Genomic DNA, 15094 nt, shown 5'->3' with positions numbered 1-15094 from the left:
CCATACAGAACCAGCAATGTGTTGACCTTAAAAAGAAGTTTAAATTATGTGGTTTAGCTTTTGGAATAGGCTCAACAATTTCTGAAAACAGGGTGACGTAGCATAGACATGTTGCATTTGTTGGGGGCTATTTTCAGTGGTGGATTAATACGCATTTGGTGATCTAGTGCTTATTTTTGGAAGCAGGACAGTGTGTGTGTGTGAGACTGAGTTAAAATAAAGAACAGTGGCTGTTTTTATTGTAATGAAGGAACAAAAATTGAGCTCTATGGCACAGAGGAGTAAGATACCTGTTTGGTCTCTCTAATGTTGTTTGTTGACAGTAAGAGAGGGGTCTTTGTGGCACTGATGTACAATGATTGCTGGTAGTGGAGAGGCATGAATAGCTCTGTGTTTGTATGTTTAGCTTACTCTGCTCCCGAGCCTATAAATAGTCTGGTAATCCCATTAGTAGCTTAGTCTACTTAGCCGACTCCATTCTGTTGATTAGCAAATAGTTTGTGTGTTTGGTCGCTAGGAACTGACCCCTCTGCTGTTTACTCTGCTTACCAGGAAGTTGACAAAGGTCAGAGGGCAGGGACAGTGGGAGAAAGTGACTGGTCACACTGTGGAGGAGACAGGAGTTACAGCAGAGTATTTCATTTCTAATTCTGTTAATTTGATGTTAAATTGACTCTAACATTAGAAAGATGATTCTGTATGATGCTGGATTGTAGTTTACATTTATTCCTATGAGCTGTGTTTGTTGTGAGACGTCCAGCTTGGCCTGCATTTATTTCCATTCAGATTTTATATTGAGATCCAGTTACTGACAGACTCTGTGTCTCTGTTTTATTTTCAAACTGCCTCCTTTGGCTCGATGACTCAATCATAAACCCTTTACATTCTAAATTCAGCAGGCCCCAGTAGATCGCAAATATGTATAGATTTAATTGTCTGTCTTTCTGTCTCATTCTCGTGAACGAGATATCTCAGTAACGCCTTGAGCGAATTTCTTTACACAAATATTAATTCGAACTTAAGGATCAACTGCTTAGATTTTGATGGTCAAAGGTCAAAGTTCAAAATCACATGCTGATTAGCTGCAACTGGACTGGTTGGTGGAGGCACACAAACACAAGGTGGTGGTTTTATTACCAAATTATTTTTGGTAATTAGTCAGGTGGTGGTATGAGGAAACACTAAATATCTACTAATTGTCTCACTCAGCCTCAAGTTAAGATAATCCTCCAAAAACTGAACAATATCTGGATAATTTAAAACTGAGGGATAACTAGATATTACAGGCTTTTTGTAAAGATCCAAGTTTTTGTAAATGAATACTTTTTGTTGAGTATGAGATTCGATTTTTCCCGAGAACATTTTAGCTTAAACAAATGAGGCTTCTTTGCTTTGTTGTGTCTTTATAACAGCCCAGCAGGCTGTCAGCAAATCAGCTAATAATAATATGAGGGGAAGGAAGGATAAATAAAGGAGCTAAAAAGACGTAGCTAGCTAAACAAAGATGGCATTATTTGATTGCAAAATAAATCAGATGTATCAGGTTTTCACTTTAAATACTGTTTACTGAGTTCTGCAGGGACAAACAGAAGTTGAGAAACGGGACCGGCCTGTTTATGCCGAAGTGCAAATGACTTTCGACATGGCCGCCAGAGGTTGCATTATGTGAGCAGGATCCCCTCTGATGTATCAGAGTTCATAAAAACATTATCATTTGAACCACAGTAGTGATCCTCTGCCACGCCCGGACTTTCCAATGGTCCGGCTGTGGAACGTAGTTTAGACAGTAACCCAAGCCAGAACAAACTGGGGAGCTAAAAATACCAACAGTCAACAGTCGGGCTCCTGTGGGACTGAGACAGGGGGTATGGGGGGGTCTTATCATGGGGTTAGACAGGCTGGCAGAGCGGTAACTGGATGGACAGCTGGGGAAGGAGACGGAGTCACAGCTAGAGCAGAAAACAGCGAGAAAACTCGACTAAAACTGTGAAATCTAACTGTCTTTTGAGGGAGGAATGACAGGAAAAGACGAGGCTGAGTGAATTTGAGGAGAAAGAGCTAGAATATCCTCCATCTTTTGTTTCTGGAAGCTTCTGCTTGTTACCCTCCTCTGTCTTTTCTGATACTTCACTCACCGCCCCTTGGAGGTGATGAACTTTGCTCTGAGCTTCAAGCCTCCATCAGCAGGGAGTTCTGGGCCCGGCGCCGGCGGCGGAGCCACCATGGAGAACCTGGAGAAGCAGCTGATCTGCCCCGTCTGCCTGGAGATGTTCTCCAAACCCGTGGTCATCCTGCCCTGCCAGCACAACCTCTGCCGCAAGTGTGCCAACGACATCTTCCAGGTGAGACTCCAGTGGTGTCCCAACTGATTTCAAGATGTTTTTGTTTTGTTTTAATGAGTTTTAAAGGTGTACTCCACCAAAACCTTTTCTTTTGAGTGTCAACTAGTCACCTCTTATGGTCAAGGAGCCTCTGAAAAGTTTGTACTCAGTTTCACGTCACTAAAGATGTATAAAGATGTTTATGTAAACCTCTCAGCTGCAGCTCAATCCACTTCTCCACTGACCCTGACTGATGCTAATTATCCAAACACGGACAGATATGCAGCCTCTGTTTGTTGCTAGCACAGTTAGCTTTGTAGTTTGTATACAAACTGTGCTGTTCATGAATGGTCTTTGAGGATTCTGCAGATATCTTAACAAACAGCAGGAACAGTTGTTAAACGACCCTCTCGGTCCTCAGATGCCTGTTTAATCCCCTCTTGTCTTTACCCAGTCAGCCAACCCTCTGTGGCAGTCCCGCAGCTCCTCCAGCATCACAGCCAGCGGCGGGCGTTTCCGCTGCCCGTCCTGCCGTCACGAGGTGGTGCTGGACCGGCATGGAGTCTACGGCCTGCAGAGGAACCTGCTGGTGGAGAACATCATCGACATCTACAGACAGCAGGAGTCCTCCAGGTGAGTGAGTGAGTGAGTGTGCAGGAGGGAGGGAGGCTGCAGGAGGCTGTTCAGTCATTGCTGTATAGAATTATTATTTATTATTATTATTATTATTATTATTGATAGCAACAGTAGTTAGAAAGCTCATCAACCACTGAGCAAATGTTAGTTTCACCAAAAAGTCGGTTAATCCACTTCCTGATATTAACCAGGAACAAAATGTGATATAAAACTTATTTTATGATACATAATATAATAATTATTAATAAACATATTCACATACAACCTTAAAATATCTCACAACAAAAAAATTAAATGAAACAATTTATTTAATCAAATCATCATTTAGAAATATAGTAAATACAACTATGATAAAATGAATGTCATTATATAAAATCTGGAGTGAGACTGTGTTATTGTAATAGTGAGTTGTTACCAACAGAGGGCAGTGTTGTATCACTTTACTCTGAAGGTTTAGAAGCGTCAGTGTAGAGCTGATGTATCCGTATTGTATGCACTGTTCCCTGAATCATTTTAAAGCTTAAATTCATAGGAGCCAGCACCTCACAGTAAAACAGAATAAAAACAGAAAATACACAGTACAATTACATGTTTCCATAGTGTCAATGCAATGAAGAAATGTAAAGTGGACAGTGAAAAATCAGAAGAATAAATAAATGAGTATAAAAGCATAAAACAAGTAAGAAAACTTTAATTAAATGCCTTTTTGTTCAAATGAGTTTTTAGAACAGGACACTGAGGTATAACAGAGACAGACAGAGAAACTGATAAAACTGGAAAAAGTGCAGGATGAAAAAGATTTCCAGTCATCAGCAGAGATGGACACTCATTTACCATGCATTCAAAAAGTATTCAGACCCCTTTACTTTTTTCACATTTGTTTATTGTCCAACTTCATGCTGAAATAAAAATGAAACTTGAACTTTAACTCAGGTTTCTTCGTTCTCTTGATTGTCTTCAAGATGTTTGTACACCTTGATTTGACTTCACCTGTGCAAAATCCAATTGATTGGACATCATTTGGAAAGGTGCTCACCTGTATATGTTATAATGCTGATTTATTATCTGTAAGTGAACCTTCTTAGACCTTTAGGGCGGGTTGTGTCTGCAGAGATTCAAGAGCGTTCACTTTAATAATTTAACTGTCCCACACATACAGTAATTTGCCTGAATTGGTCATAAATTTGTTTATTGTCACCCCACCAATGCTTTAAAAACATTCTGTTGCCTGAGGTCTGTTACAACTTAAAGTGAGTTTACATAATAAATAAAATGTTCCAAGTAGAAGCCTCTTCAGTTCATGTGCCCCTGTTGTGTAAGTGTACACACTTACTACAACTCCACACTGATCTTTAAGTCATCATAAGTGTAAATTTGTCACTTTCACTTCAGAATAGAAGCTAAATGAGTCACTGGTAAAGAAGGGAGATGTTGGCGTTGGTTGGAGACAGAAGGACAGGAGTCCCCTCATTATCTGTGTGGGCTAAAATAGATGTGATTGTTCGCAGCGAGGTTCACAAATGTTTGGTAACGTGTAGTTTCTCATAATTCTTTTCTTTTTTTTCATGGGTGGAAAAATTTCTCATTACTTAATCATCATTTCTGTCAGAGACACCTACATCAGAGGACAAAGGACTGTTTGTTGCATTAAACAACATGTACTGTATGATAATTAAATGTTAGGCTGTGGAAGGATTGTGTATATTACACACTGGCAGTGACAAATCTGGGTGGAACGTGATTTATGATGTCTCTGGGCACAGAAGCCGACTGCGCTTTAAGCGAATAGTGACACACTCTTGGTTCCCAGGTGGCAAAGAAACAACAGACGTCTCAGCCAAACTCTTTCGCGTAGTTTGACGTCAAAAAATAAACATTAGAGATAACAGGAGTTAACTAAGCTGCTTTAACAATGCAGACGAGTGTTGCCAAGTCTTGTGGACACAAGGCCACTTGTGCATGGAAATGAGATTAAAAATTGGCCAAGTTTTCCCTTTAAGCGCATTAGAAGTGCATTAAAATCATGGCAGAGAAGACTGTCTGTACTTCTTGTACTCTTTTTTTGAGGAAGAATAAAACCTTCACTCTCTGGATTAACCCACAAGCACTCGGTGTGCTCCTGGATTAATCATAGTGTAGTTTGGGAGGGTGTAAACATGAGCTTCTCTTCTTCAGACCAGATGCCTCAGAGTTACTACACTTTTCATTTTGCAACAAACTGTGGGAATGACTCATTTACAGTAGGTGATATTATAAGGCAGATAATTTTAGTTTGGTTTGTTGTCGGCCTGCAAAATCCATATGGAGAAGAGCTTCCAGAGAAGGTTTAAGGTCATTTAACAATCGCAAAAAAGAGTAAAAGAAGCCTGTAAATGAACCTTTCTTCTTTCTTCCAGGCTTGTAAACATAAAACCTGAGCAGCAGCAGCAGCAGCTCATGTGCGAAGAACACGAAGAGGAGAAGATCAACATCTACTGTCTGTCATGTCAGACGCCGACCTGCTCCATGTGCAAAGTGTTTGGACAACACAAGGACTGTGATGTGGCTCCGCTCAGCAGCGTCTACATGAGACAGAAGGTAAAGACTCCTTACTCACAGCCTCACAGTTCACTTCAGTTCACTGTCAGGCAAAGACACAGACTAAAACCAAGAGATTCAGCCCAGAGAGTCGGAGGTGCGGTTGCGCTGGAGGTAAAGCTGGCAGGTTTTTGAGGAGCAGAGCTCGTTTAAAGGTCAAAGGACAAACTTAAGAGTGAATACAGTTGTCTAAAACTCTCATCTTTCTCCAAAGAGTGTGTGTGCCTGTGCATGTGGGTGGGTCACTTCTTATTTTGGATGATGGCCTTTATGTGCCGTACTCTCTCCCGTTTCTATTTCTGTTTTGTTCATGGTATCTGGTGTGTAACCGGCACACCACGTCACTTACAGTGATACTAGACATTGTTTTAATGCAGAATCAAACCGAATACATCACTTCAGTTTCTTATTTGTCCACACAAAGTCACACAAAGACAAAGTGCAGCAGTTTTGTCATGCAGATGGCGGCGGCAGCAGCGTCCGGCGTGTTATTGAGCAGTTGGCTTTGTTGACATTTCAGCGCCGGCCTCTCCATCTTCTCACTCTGTCTCTGAATCACTCATCTGAAATTTAGATGAGGCAGAGGAAAGTTGTTGATCCCCCGTCTTTATGCAAAGGTTAATTTCAAAAACAAAAGTCTACGTGATTTCATTTGTTCTACGCAGACGTGAGGATGTTTGTTACGCTGATAATAACACTTTTAAACGACGCTAAAACTGTAACTAACACTATAAAATGTGCATGATGTCATATGATACTCTCAGCAGATGCACACTGGTGACTCATGTTGTTGTGTTTTAGGTGGTGACAGGCTTACTAATTAGAAAGTACTCGGAGTGCATTCCTCCACCAACACTGCACAGTCCTCTAATGTGTCTGAGAAAGTTCATAAAGTTTTAGTCGACATCTGGACCTGCACAGAAACACATGTACTGACAGGAAATCATGCTAAGTGGTTGGATTTTATGTCTGAAATCTTGTCCAGGAATATTATGACTGTTCAAGAATAAATGCTGCTCATGTTGCTGCCATCTGTAGGTGGGTTGGTATGAGTCTTCTGTATTCAGGAGATACAGGAAATATTGTACGAATCAGGTGAAACTTGTTTAACTCTAACTTTATGGGCTTATATTTGTTGTACATCTGTTGATATGTTAAAGCTTGGAGCTAACTAATCACCGGTTTTGATGTTGTGTATGTTTGCAGACGGAGCTGACCGACGGCATCGCGAACCTGGTCGCCAGTAACGACCACATCCAGGCGGTCATCTCTCAGATGGAGGAGATGTGTCGCACCGTGGAGGTCAGACTCAACACACACCAATCATAACATCACTAAACTCCCCCGTTCCGTCTCTGTTAACGGACCAGTGAGTGACATTTACCGTCATCTATCAACAGGAACGGAGTATAATATGTATAAATATGTTTTTATTAGTGTATTATCACCTGCTAATGTTAACTAAGTGAGCGTTCGTTGGGAATGGGCGAAGTTCTGTTCCTCGGAGTCCGCCATGTTGCGACGCCATGTTGCTACAGTAGCCTACAGCGGACAAACCGCACCAAACTGTGTTTACTTTGGCGCTTTAGTTTGTTAAATCTACTTACATGTCAGCTGTTAACTACTACAGACCAACAATTACATACATTGTCTAAATATAGCCATATAAAATGCTTGATAGACGACGCCATTTTGTCACTGACACGCTCGGAGGGTGAGGGGTGAGGGGACAGGTGTTCAGTTGGTCGCCTTCTTACCACTAGATCCCACAACGGTCGACAGTTTTATCACAAAAATCTCATTTCATCCAATATGGATAATTATCACGATAAATGTCGCAGCAGTACTTTCAAGTTTAAAGGCGGACTTTTGTTCCTGAGTGAAAGTCGAAGAAACCAGGCGGTTAATTGTGGTTTTAAACTTTTCTTTTTGGTCAGAATGTGACAAACGCAACAAATCTGAGGTAGAAAAACAAATTATGATGAAATCTAAAACCTGGCTGTTTGTGACTCGTTTCTGTGCATGCGTTTTATTGTTCAGTCGTAGTTGACTAATAAATCTGATAAAGCTGATTCTGATAATTTCACGAGTAGTAAAACAACAATAACACACAGGAAGTTTTAAAATCACAGTTTTTATTTGGTTAAATTTCTTAATAACTCATTTACAGATTGAACACAGGGAAGTGTGACTTGATAACTTTGCTGAAATGAGGAATCTTGTTTATTTTCACATCAGGAGAACGGTCAGCGGCAGAGAGAGCAGCTGGCGAACCACTTCGACTGTCTGGTGGCCATCTTGGAGGAGCGGAAGCAGGAGCTGGTGGGTCTGATTTCCAGGCAACAGGACGACAAACTGAAACACGTTCGATCCCTGATTCGTCGACACAGCGATCAGCTGGAGGCCGCGGTCACGCTGGTGGAGTCGGCCATTCAGTCGATGGAGGAGCCACACATGCCTCTGTTCATACAGGTGGGTGAGAGGGGGAAGGAGGAGAGAGGGGGGGGGGGGGGGGAGAAGAAAGAGGAGAAGAAAGAAACACAGAAAGATGACTGTTATCTGCATGTAGGGCCACAGGGAGAGAGGGATGAGGAGAGGGAGAGAAGAAAGAAGACGTGAGAAACCAGTAAGAAAGAGGAAGATACAGAGAGAAACATACAGGAAAGATGAGGAGAGAAAGAGGGACAGAGAGAGAGAGGGATGAGAGGAGAGGGAGAGGAAAGAGAAAGGGGGGAAAGAGACGAGAAGAAAGAAGAGAGGTAAGAAAACAGTAAGAAAGAGGAAAAGAGAGAAACATACAAGAAAGATGAAGAGAGGAAAGAGAAAGAGAAGAGGAAAGAGAAAGGGAGGAGAGACAAGAAATACACAGAGAGGGAGAGAAGAAAGAAGAGAGGTGAGATAAAGAGGGGCACAGAGAGAGAGAAAGAGGGGAAGAGGGATGAGGAGAGAAAGGAAGGAGAGAGGAGACAGAGAGGGATGAGAGGAAAGAGAGATGAGGAGAGAGAGAGAGGAAAGAAGACGTGAGAAACCAGTAAGAAAGAGGAAAAGAGAGAAACATACAGGAAAGATGAGGAGAGAGAAGAGAGATGAGTGAGAGAGGAGAGAAGAGACAGAGAGAGAGAGAGAGAGAGGGATGAGAAAGGGGGGGAAAGAGAGATGAGGGGAGAGAGGAGACGAAAGAAATAAGAGAGGTGAGAAAACAGTAAGAAAGAGGAAAAGAGAGAAACATACAAGAAAGATGAAGAGAGGAAAGAGAAAGGGAGGAGAGACAAGAAATACACAGAGAGGGAGAGAAGAAAGAAGAGAGGTGAGATAAAGGGGCACAGAGAGAGAGAAAGAGGGGGAGAGGGGAGACAGAGAGGGATGAGAGGAAAGAGAGATGAGGAGAGAGAGAGGAAAGAAAGAAGAGACAGAAAAAGGAGACGAGAAGTACACAGAGAGAGAGTGAGGAGAGGAGAAAGAGAAGAGGAGGGAGAGGAATGAGGAGAGAGGGAGGAGAGAGGAGACAGAAAGAAAGGAGAGAGGGAGAGGAATGAGGAGAAAGAGGAAAAGAGAGAAACACAAACAAAAAACTCACCTCACACTTCACACCCTCCTCGGTCTCTCAGCCTCAGCTTCATTAGACAGATTCCTGCTCAGTCTGGTCCCTCTGGGCTTCATGGGGGAACCGGAGCAGTGAATCCCCAGCGGGACGCCTCCGTGTCGGCCGCTCCGCTTCCACAAACCTCCCCTGAGGAGAGCTGGGTCTCTGCTCCGCATACCTGAACACACACAGTGTCGTCACACACACACATGATTTATTCATACGGCTGCAGAGGTAATGAAGAGCAGGCCAGTCCCTCCAGTGCACTGTATTGATCAGGTGATCGATCAGTTGCTCAATAACAGAGATAGACCAGAAGTTAGTGCAGTCCCCTGACACGAAGGAGCTCAGCGGCGGCCATTTTGACAGCGATGATGACGTCTGACTTACGATTTTCATTTACCTGAAACAGAAAAACTACAAAAGTTATTAACATCAAACTTTCTGTATAAACAGGCAAAGTTTTCACCACAGGTTTGATTCCTCATGAGATACTTTTTTGAAAAAAATAAAAAGTTTTATGACGCCATTTGTGACCTGAGAGTTAACATCTGAAAAAAAGTGATTAAAACTAAACTCACTCAGTGGGACGGTCCAGCGTCGCTCGAGGAGACGAGCAGGTTGTTACTAAACCCAGACTCTTTACTGCTGATGCAACACGTCTGCGTCACTCTCCATCTCCACCGAGGAGAGAGTGTGTGTTTGTTGTGAGAGAGAGAGGAAGTCTGAGCCTCAGGTGTCGCCGTTTTATGTTCAGGAACATGCTCTGCCAAAGCAGGTGTTAAAGAAGATAGAGTCAGTGGGAGCAGGTAGTAAACACTGTGAGGCCATTCTGGCAGCTGGCAGTATTTCTCAAAATCATGTTTTTATTTCACACAGTGACGCGTCTGACAAATACTTCTGACAGATGTTGTTGGCACCGAGAACTGAAGCACGTTGTGATAAATTCTGTCTCTTTCCTCCTTCCTGTCTGTCCTCTCCACTCTCTCACTCGCAGAGCGCCAAACTCATACTGGAGAAGTAAGTCGAGTGTTTCCTGTATTTGTGGGTTTAATTTTTGGATTAACTGTGGCCACGCTTTAACTTATTCCATTTTACATTTACTAACACAATCCTGATGTCTTTTACTTGAACGAGTACTTTTACTTTTGATATTTGAAGTCTTTATTCTCCCATGTATCTGGGTGTAAATGATTAAAAGGGACATATAAGTATCTGACAACATTATGGATAGGATTCCTACAGAGACAGACCTTTTTATCACAGAGTAAGATCCTTTTAGTTTAACCAGAAAACAGCTGTTTTATCTCTACCAGACTCCATTGAAAAAAACAGGAATTTAACCTTGCAGAACACAGGGAGCTGCTGGAAACCCACTGCCTTGATCTGATAGTAAGTTTGTGTTATTGTGTGACTTTCAGTGGTGGAGGAAGTATTCACATCCTTTATATAAGTAAATGTACCACACAGTAACAAAAACAAACTGATCAATTGAAGCAGCAGTGTTCCAGCAACTCCCATGTTCTGCTCAGTAAAATCCCTGTTTTTATCAGTGGAGTCTGGTACTGATATACGGTGATATTTCAGGTTAAACAAAAGGAATATCGCTGTGTTGCTTTGTCCAAACAGTCAGCAGCTCTGTGTCAGACATTTAGTCATTTCATGTACATTATGTAGCAGATGATCCACCTGTTGCCACGAGATCGAAAAACCAAACTAATCTGTTCTGAGCGCAGGCGTCAGCGACCGGCCACATGGGACTGACTGACATCTGTGGGCTGTTTGCTTTGCAGCTCGATCGAACCAATATTGGCATTTTATTTGAAATCAGCATCAATAACCTTTAAAATGTGAGCTCGCCTGATTAAATATTGATCGCTGAATTTATTGATAGAAAAGTTGCAGATTATGTGTTACACTTTGAGCTGATCGGTACTGGCTGAATGTCTGACAACAAACCGCACATGTGCATTATTTAATTACAACTATAAAAAACTGTTTCGTTGTTCCTGCTGATTCTTCAGATTGTATGTACTGAATGTTTTGGTTTATATTTTCGATTACTAACTATAATAAAGTACACAAATGATGCCCAAACTGAAAACTTTCTTCAAGTTTAATTTTAAAATCAAGTGTTAAAGTGTTGCCGGGGGAGGAGGGTAATGTTCAGAGAAAAAAACTGGGATAATCTCTGAGGTTAAAGTTGTAAATTAACAAGAAAGAAACTCGGATATTCTGGGAGATTAAAGTGGTTCATTTACAAGAAAAAAAACTCACAAATTATGAGAAAAAAATGGAATATTCTCTGAGATTATAAATTAATTTAAATTTATGTTTTTTCTAGTAAATTTACCACAGAATCTTAGAGAATATCCAAGTATTTTCTCATAAATTTCTTAGAAATTGTGAGTTTCTCTCAGAACGTTACCGAGCTCCATGATCTGTTTTTTAACCTACATTGGCCCTAATACGTCGTCATAGATGAGTGTTTTAAATGTAATAAAAGAACAGAAACTTGCCACTGTTCGCTCCTGCAGTCTGTATCTGTTGTGTGTGTGTTGACAGCATGGCAGCGACGGCGAGGGCCTCCAATGTGAAGCGTCCAGAACTTGGTTACGAGAACATGAGCCACTTTGTGATCGACACCGACGACCTCGCTGACATGTTGAGGAACATCGACTTCTGTCCTGGTGTGTACTGAAATACAACACAAACGTAACGTGTTATCATCGGATAGAGTAACAGACAGTATGAGGAGGTAGGAGTAAAACAGTTTGAAACGGTAAAGCAGGTTGTTGTGTTTTCAGGTGTGGGAGACGACGGAGAAGAGGATCCTGAGGAAGAGGAGTCAGACCTTGACTTTGGCAGCAGATATTAAAACCAAAACAGAGGTAGCTGTTAATACAACATCCCCATACATCACTACCAGACTCCATTGACAAAAACAGCAATTTTACTGAGCAGAACACAGGAGCTGCTGGAATACCACGGCCTCCATCTGTTAGTTAGTTTGTGTTACTGTGTGACTTTCAGTGGTGGAAGACGTATTCAGATCCTGTACATAAGTTAAAGAACTACACAATAACACAAACAAACTAACAGACTGAGGCAGCAGTACACAGGAGCAACTCCAGTGTTCTGCTCAGTAAAATCACTGTTTTTGTCAATGGAGCCTGGTAGTGAGATATGAAAAATGATTCTGGTTAAATAAAATAATCTTACTCTTTAATAAAAAGGTCCAGTAGAGACCAGTAGAAGGACAAGATGTTTGTTTCTGTTCTGGATCAACCTGTTGACCTGTATTGATGAATTGATCAGGGGTTTGATTGACTGATTGATCTTGAGGTGTGTTTGATTTTGGTTTAAAAAGCATCAGACTCCTCACATTAGTTATTCAGCTGCAGAGGAGCTGAGAGTTTACAGAAACACAACAGTTACCTTTTATTATTTTAAATGTTTTCATGGCACAAAAAAAAACACATTTGATTTAAATTCTTTGAATTAAAGAGCCGTCTACACCTCGTTTTGGAAGCGTGATATATCAATAAAGTTAGTTATTATTACAGTGTAGTTGGGGAGAATCAAATCTACAATTTACTCTAATCTTTACGTTAATTTCAAGGACTACTTACTAACTCTTTCTGGTGATTTCAGACACATCTCAGTTGCTGTTGTCACGTCTGATCCCAAACACCATCTCTGAAAAAGAGACTCAGGTTACAACAAAGTCAAATCACATTTTTACTGCACTTTATATGAACTGATAACTAAAAACTATTCTTCATGTTGTTTTTGAAAAGCATCCTCACTTTACTTTTAATGCACTTTACTGTATATAAACACTGTGTTACACTGTGGCTAAACCTGCAGTGTCTTATAAGTCAGATAACAATTTATTGATGAATTAAATGGTCAAATGACAAAAAAATCAGCTATTTTGTGAATATTTTTGATCATTTTTCAAGCAAAAACAATGTAAATATTCTCAGATTTCAGCTCCTCTCATGAGAATTTGCAGCTTTTCTCTGTTTTGTATAAAAAAACTGGATAAAAACGGAGTAGCTTTGGGTTTTGGACTCATGGTCGGACTTCTAAAGACAGCTTTTTTTACTCTGGGAAACTATGACAGCCATTTTTCACTACTGTTTCATATTTTTAGACAAAGCAATTAACTGATAATAAGCTTGCATGATAGAAACAGCTTCATATTTAAAGTGTCTCACTGAAGCTCCTGCAGGGAGACAGTACCGACGGCTCTCTAACTCAAGCAGCGCCCATGTGTCAGAGCCTGTTTATAGATGTTCCTGTTGCCTGCTGATGAATTGTAATATTTGGAAAACTCAGCAGCAGCTCACTGTGTATCGTACGGAGGGGATGTGTGAAATCATCTAACGAGACCACTTACGTAAAGCGAGCTGCAGAGAAGCGAAGGATTCCCCTCATCCACTGGGGGGGGGGGGGGGTTAGTGTATTCATGCTGACTCAGTCAAAGACAACAACAACAACAGCATCCTCCTCCTCCTCCTCCTCCTCCTCCTCCTCCTCTGTGCTGTGTTTGTGTGGAGTTGTGGGGACATTAGGCCGAGCAGTTGGTGATTGTTGTAGACGTGGGACGATGACACTGATCTCATGATATTCGTCTTTTGTTCTTCACTCGAGGTCCCTGCTGCAGTCCTGAGGAAACAGAGACGGAAATAGGAGGTTTACCATAATCCTCCAGAAAGAAAATCCACACACACACACAACGTTTTCAAGAGGGAACTCGACAACAGACATGAAACAACAACAAAGAAACACGACGACAACATGAAAATAAAACCTGTGTGTGGTCAGAAATCAGACGTTTCTATACGTTACCCAGATGCAGGAAGACTGGGCCACATTTTCGCCTCCCACATTGTTGCCTTTGGTTCAGTATAAAAAAGCCAGTGTATTGTGTGTAAATATATCTCCCCATGTATAGCTCACAGGAAACATATAGTGGATTTAACACTGCGCTCTGTGTTGTGGGAGGGAAAGGAAAAAGATTTTGTTCATGTGTGTCTTTTTCTTCAGGATTTAAAGCCCTTATAGAAGCTGTGTAAAGACGGGGTTTTGCATTTTCTCAGTTTTCTAACTCATTTAACTTGTTATGTGAATAAAAAGAAGAGGGTGGGGATTAAAGTCGATGAGATTGAGATGAATGTTTCAGCTGTAACACGGCAAGTTAGCAGAACTGGGGTTTGAGTAATAAATGATTTTGTGGATAAATGGGGCAAACTGCTTTTTGTCCTTATTATCTTACAAACAGAGGAGCTGAATTGTCCCTTTTTTTAAAATGCATAAATGCAGGAGGGCGACAATACCAGTGAGCAGGATGTAAGAATGAGAGTGGGCAGATAAGCTTATTACTGGAGGTAGTATTGCAAATGGTGTTTCTGAAACAGACTGAGGTGGATCCAGAAACATCCCCAAGAAAAACGACAGCATCAGTCGTTTGAGTAAAAGCTCACAGGTGTCGTGGTGTCCAAATCTAACCAAACCTTAACCACAGAGCTGTCACATCATAAAAAGATTTATTTTGTTATCAGTACTACTGGTGACTGTCTTCTCTGGAAAGTAGCTGAGGTTTGTCCAAAAAGTCACTAAATTTGTCGCTGGGTGCTTTTTAAAAAATAAAAAAGGGGCTGAAAATTTGGTAAATGTAGTGACAAAGAAGCGAAGCTGGCAACACCACCTGTGAACGCACCTGTCCTGCTGCTGTTACTGCTTACAAACAAGCCAAACATGCATTAATCCGCCGCTGAAAATAGTCCCCAACATGTAACAAATACTCTTGTTTGCTAAAAACTACAGTTCCCAGCTGTTTAAAGTCATGACTGAGCCTTTTTGAAGGCTCACAGAGAGAAGTTTAGATTTTTGTCACCTGGACTATTTTTGACACTGGTATCAGTCAGAGCTGCTTCCACTGCTTCTAATTATGTCGAATGAATCATCA

General features: G+C 41.3%; 1 protein-coding gene across 1 annotated transcript; it reads left to right on the top strand.

The window, feature by feature from the left end:
* Positions 1 to 1892: 1892 nt before the first annotated feature.
* trim54 (tripartite motif containing 54) lies at positions 1893 to 14367 on the top strand. The gene is made up of 9 exons (XM_018687318.2): positions 1893 to 2342; positions 2776 to 2954; positions 5354 to 5534; positions 6741 to 6836; positions 7773 to 8006; positions 10115 to 10137; positions 11683 to 11807; positions 11925 to 12008; positions 13777 to 14367. The coding sequence occupies exons 1-8, from the start codon at positions 2151 to 2153 to the stop codon at positions 11993 to 11995; spliced, it is 1101 nt and encodes a 366-aa protein (XP_018542834.1). The 5' UTR covers positions 1893 to 2150; the 3' UTR covers positions 11996 to 12008; positions 13777 to 14367.
* The last annotated feature ends 727 nt before the right edge of the window (positions 14368 to 15094 follow it).

The sequence above is a fragment of the Lates calcarifer genome, linkage group LG7_1, assembly GCF_001640805.2.
Source record: "Lates calcarifer isolate ASB-BC8 linkage group LG7_1, TLL_Latcal_v3, whole genome shotgun sequence".
In the NCBI taxonomy this organism is placed as follows: Eukaryota; Metazoa; Chordata; class Actinopteri; family Centropomidae; genus Lates; species Lates calcarifer.
The sequence above is the reverse complement of the archived record's forward strand: the minus strand, read 5'-3'. Positions and strand labels throughout refer to the sequence as shown.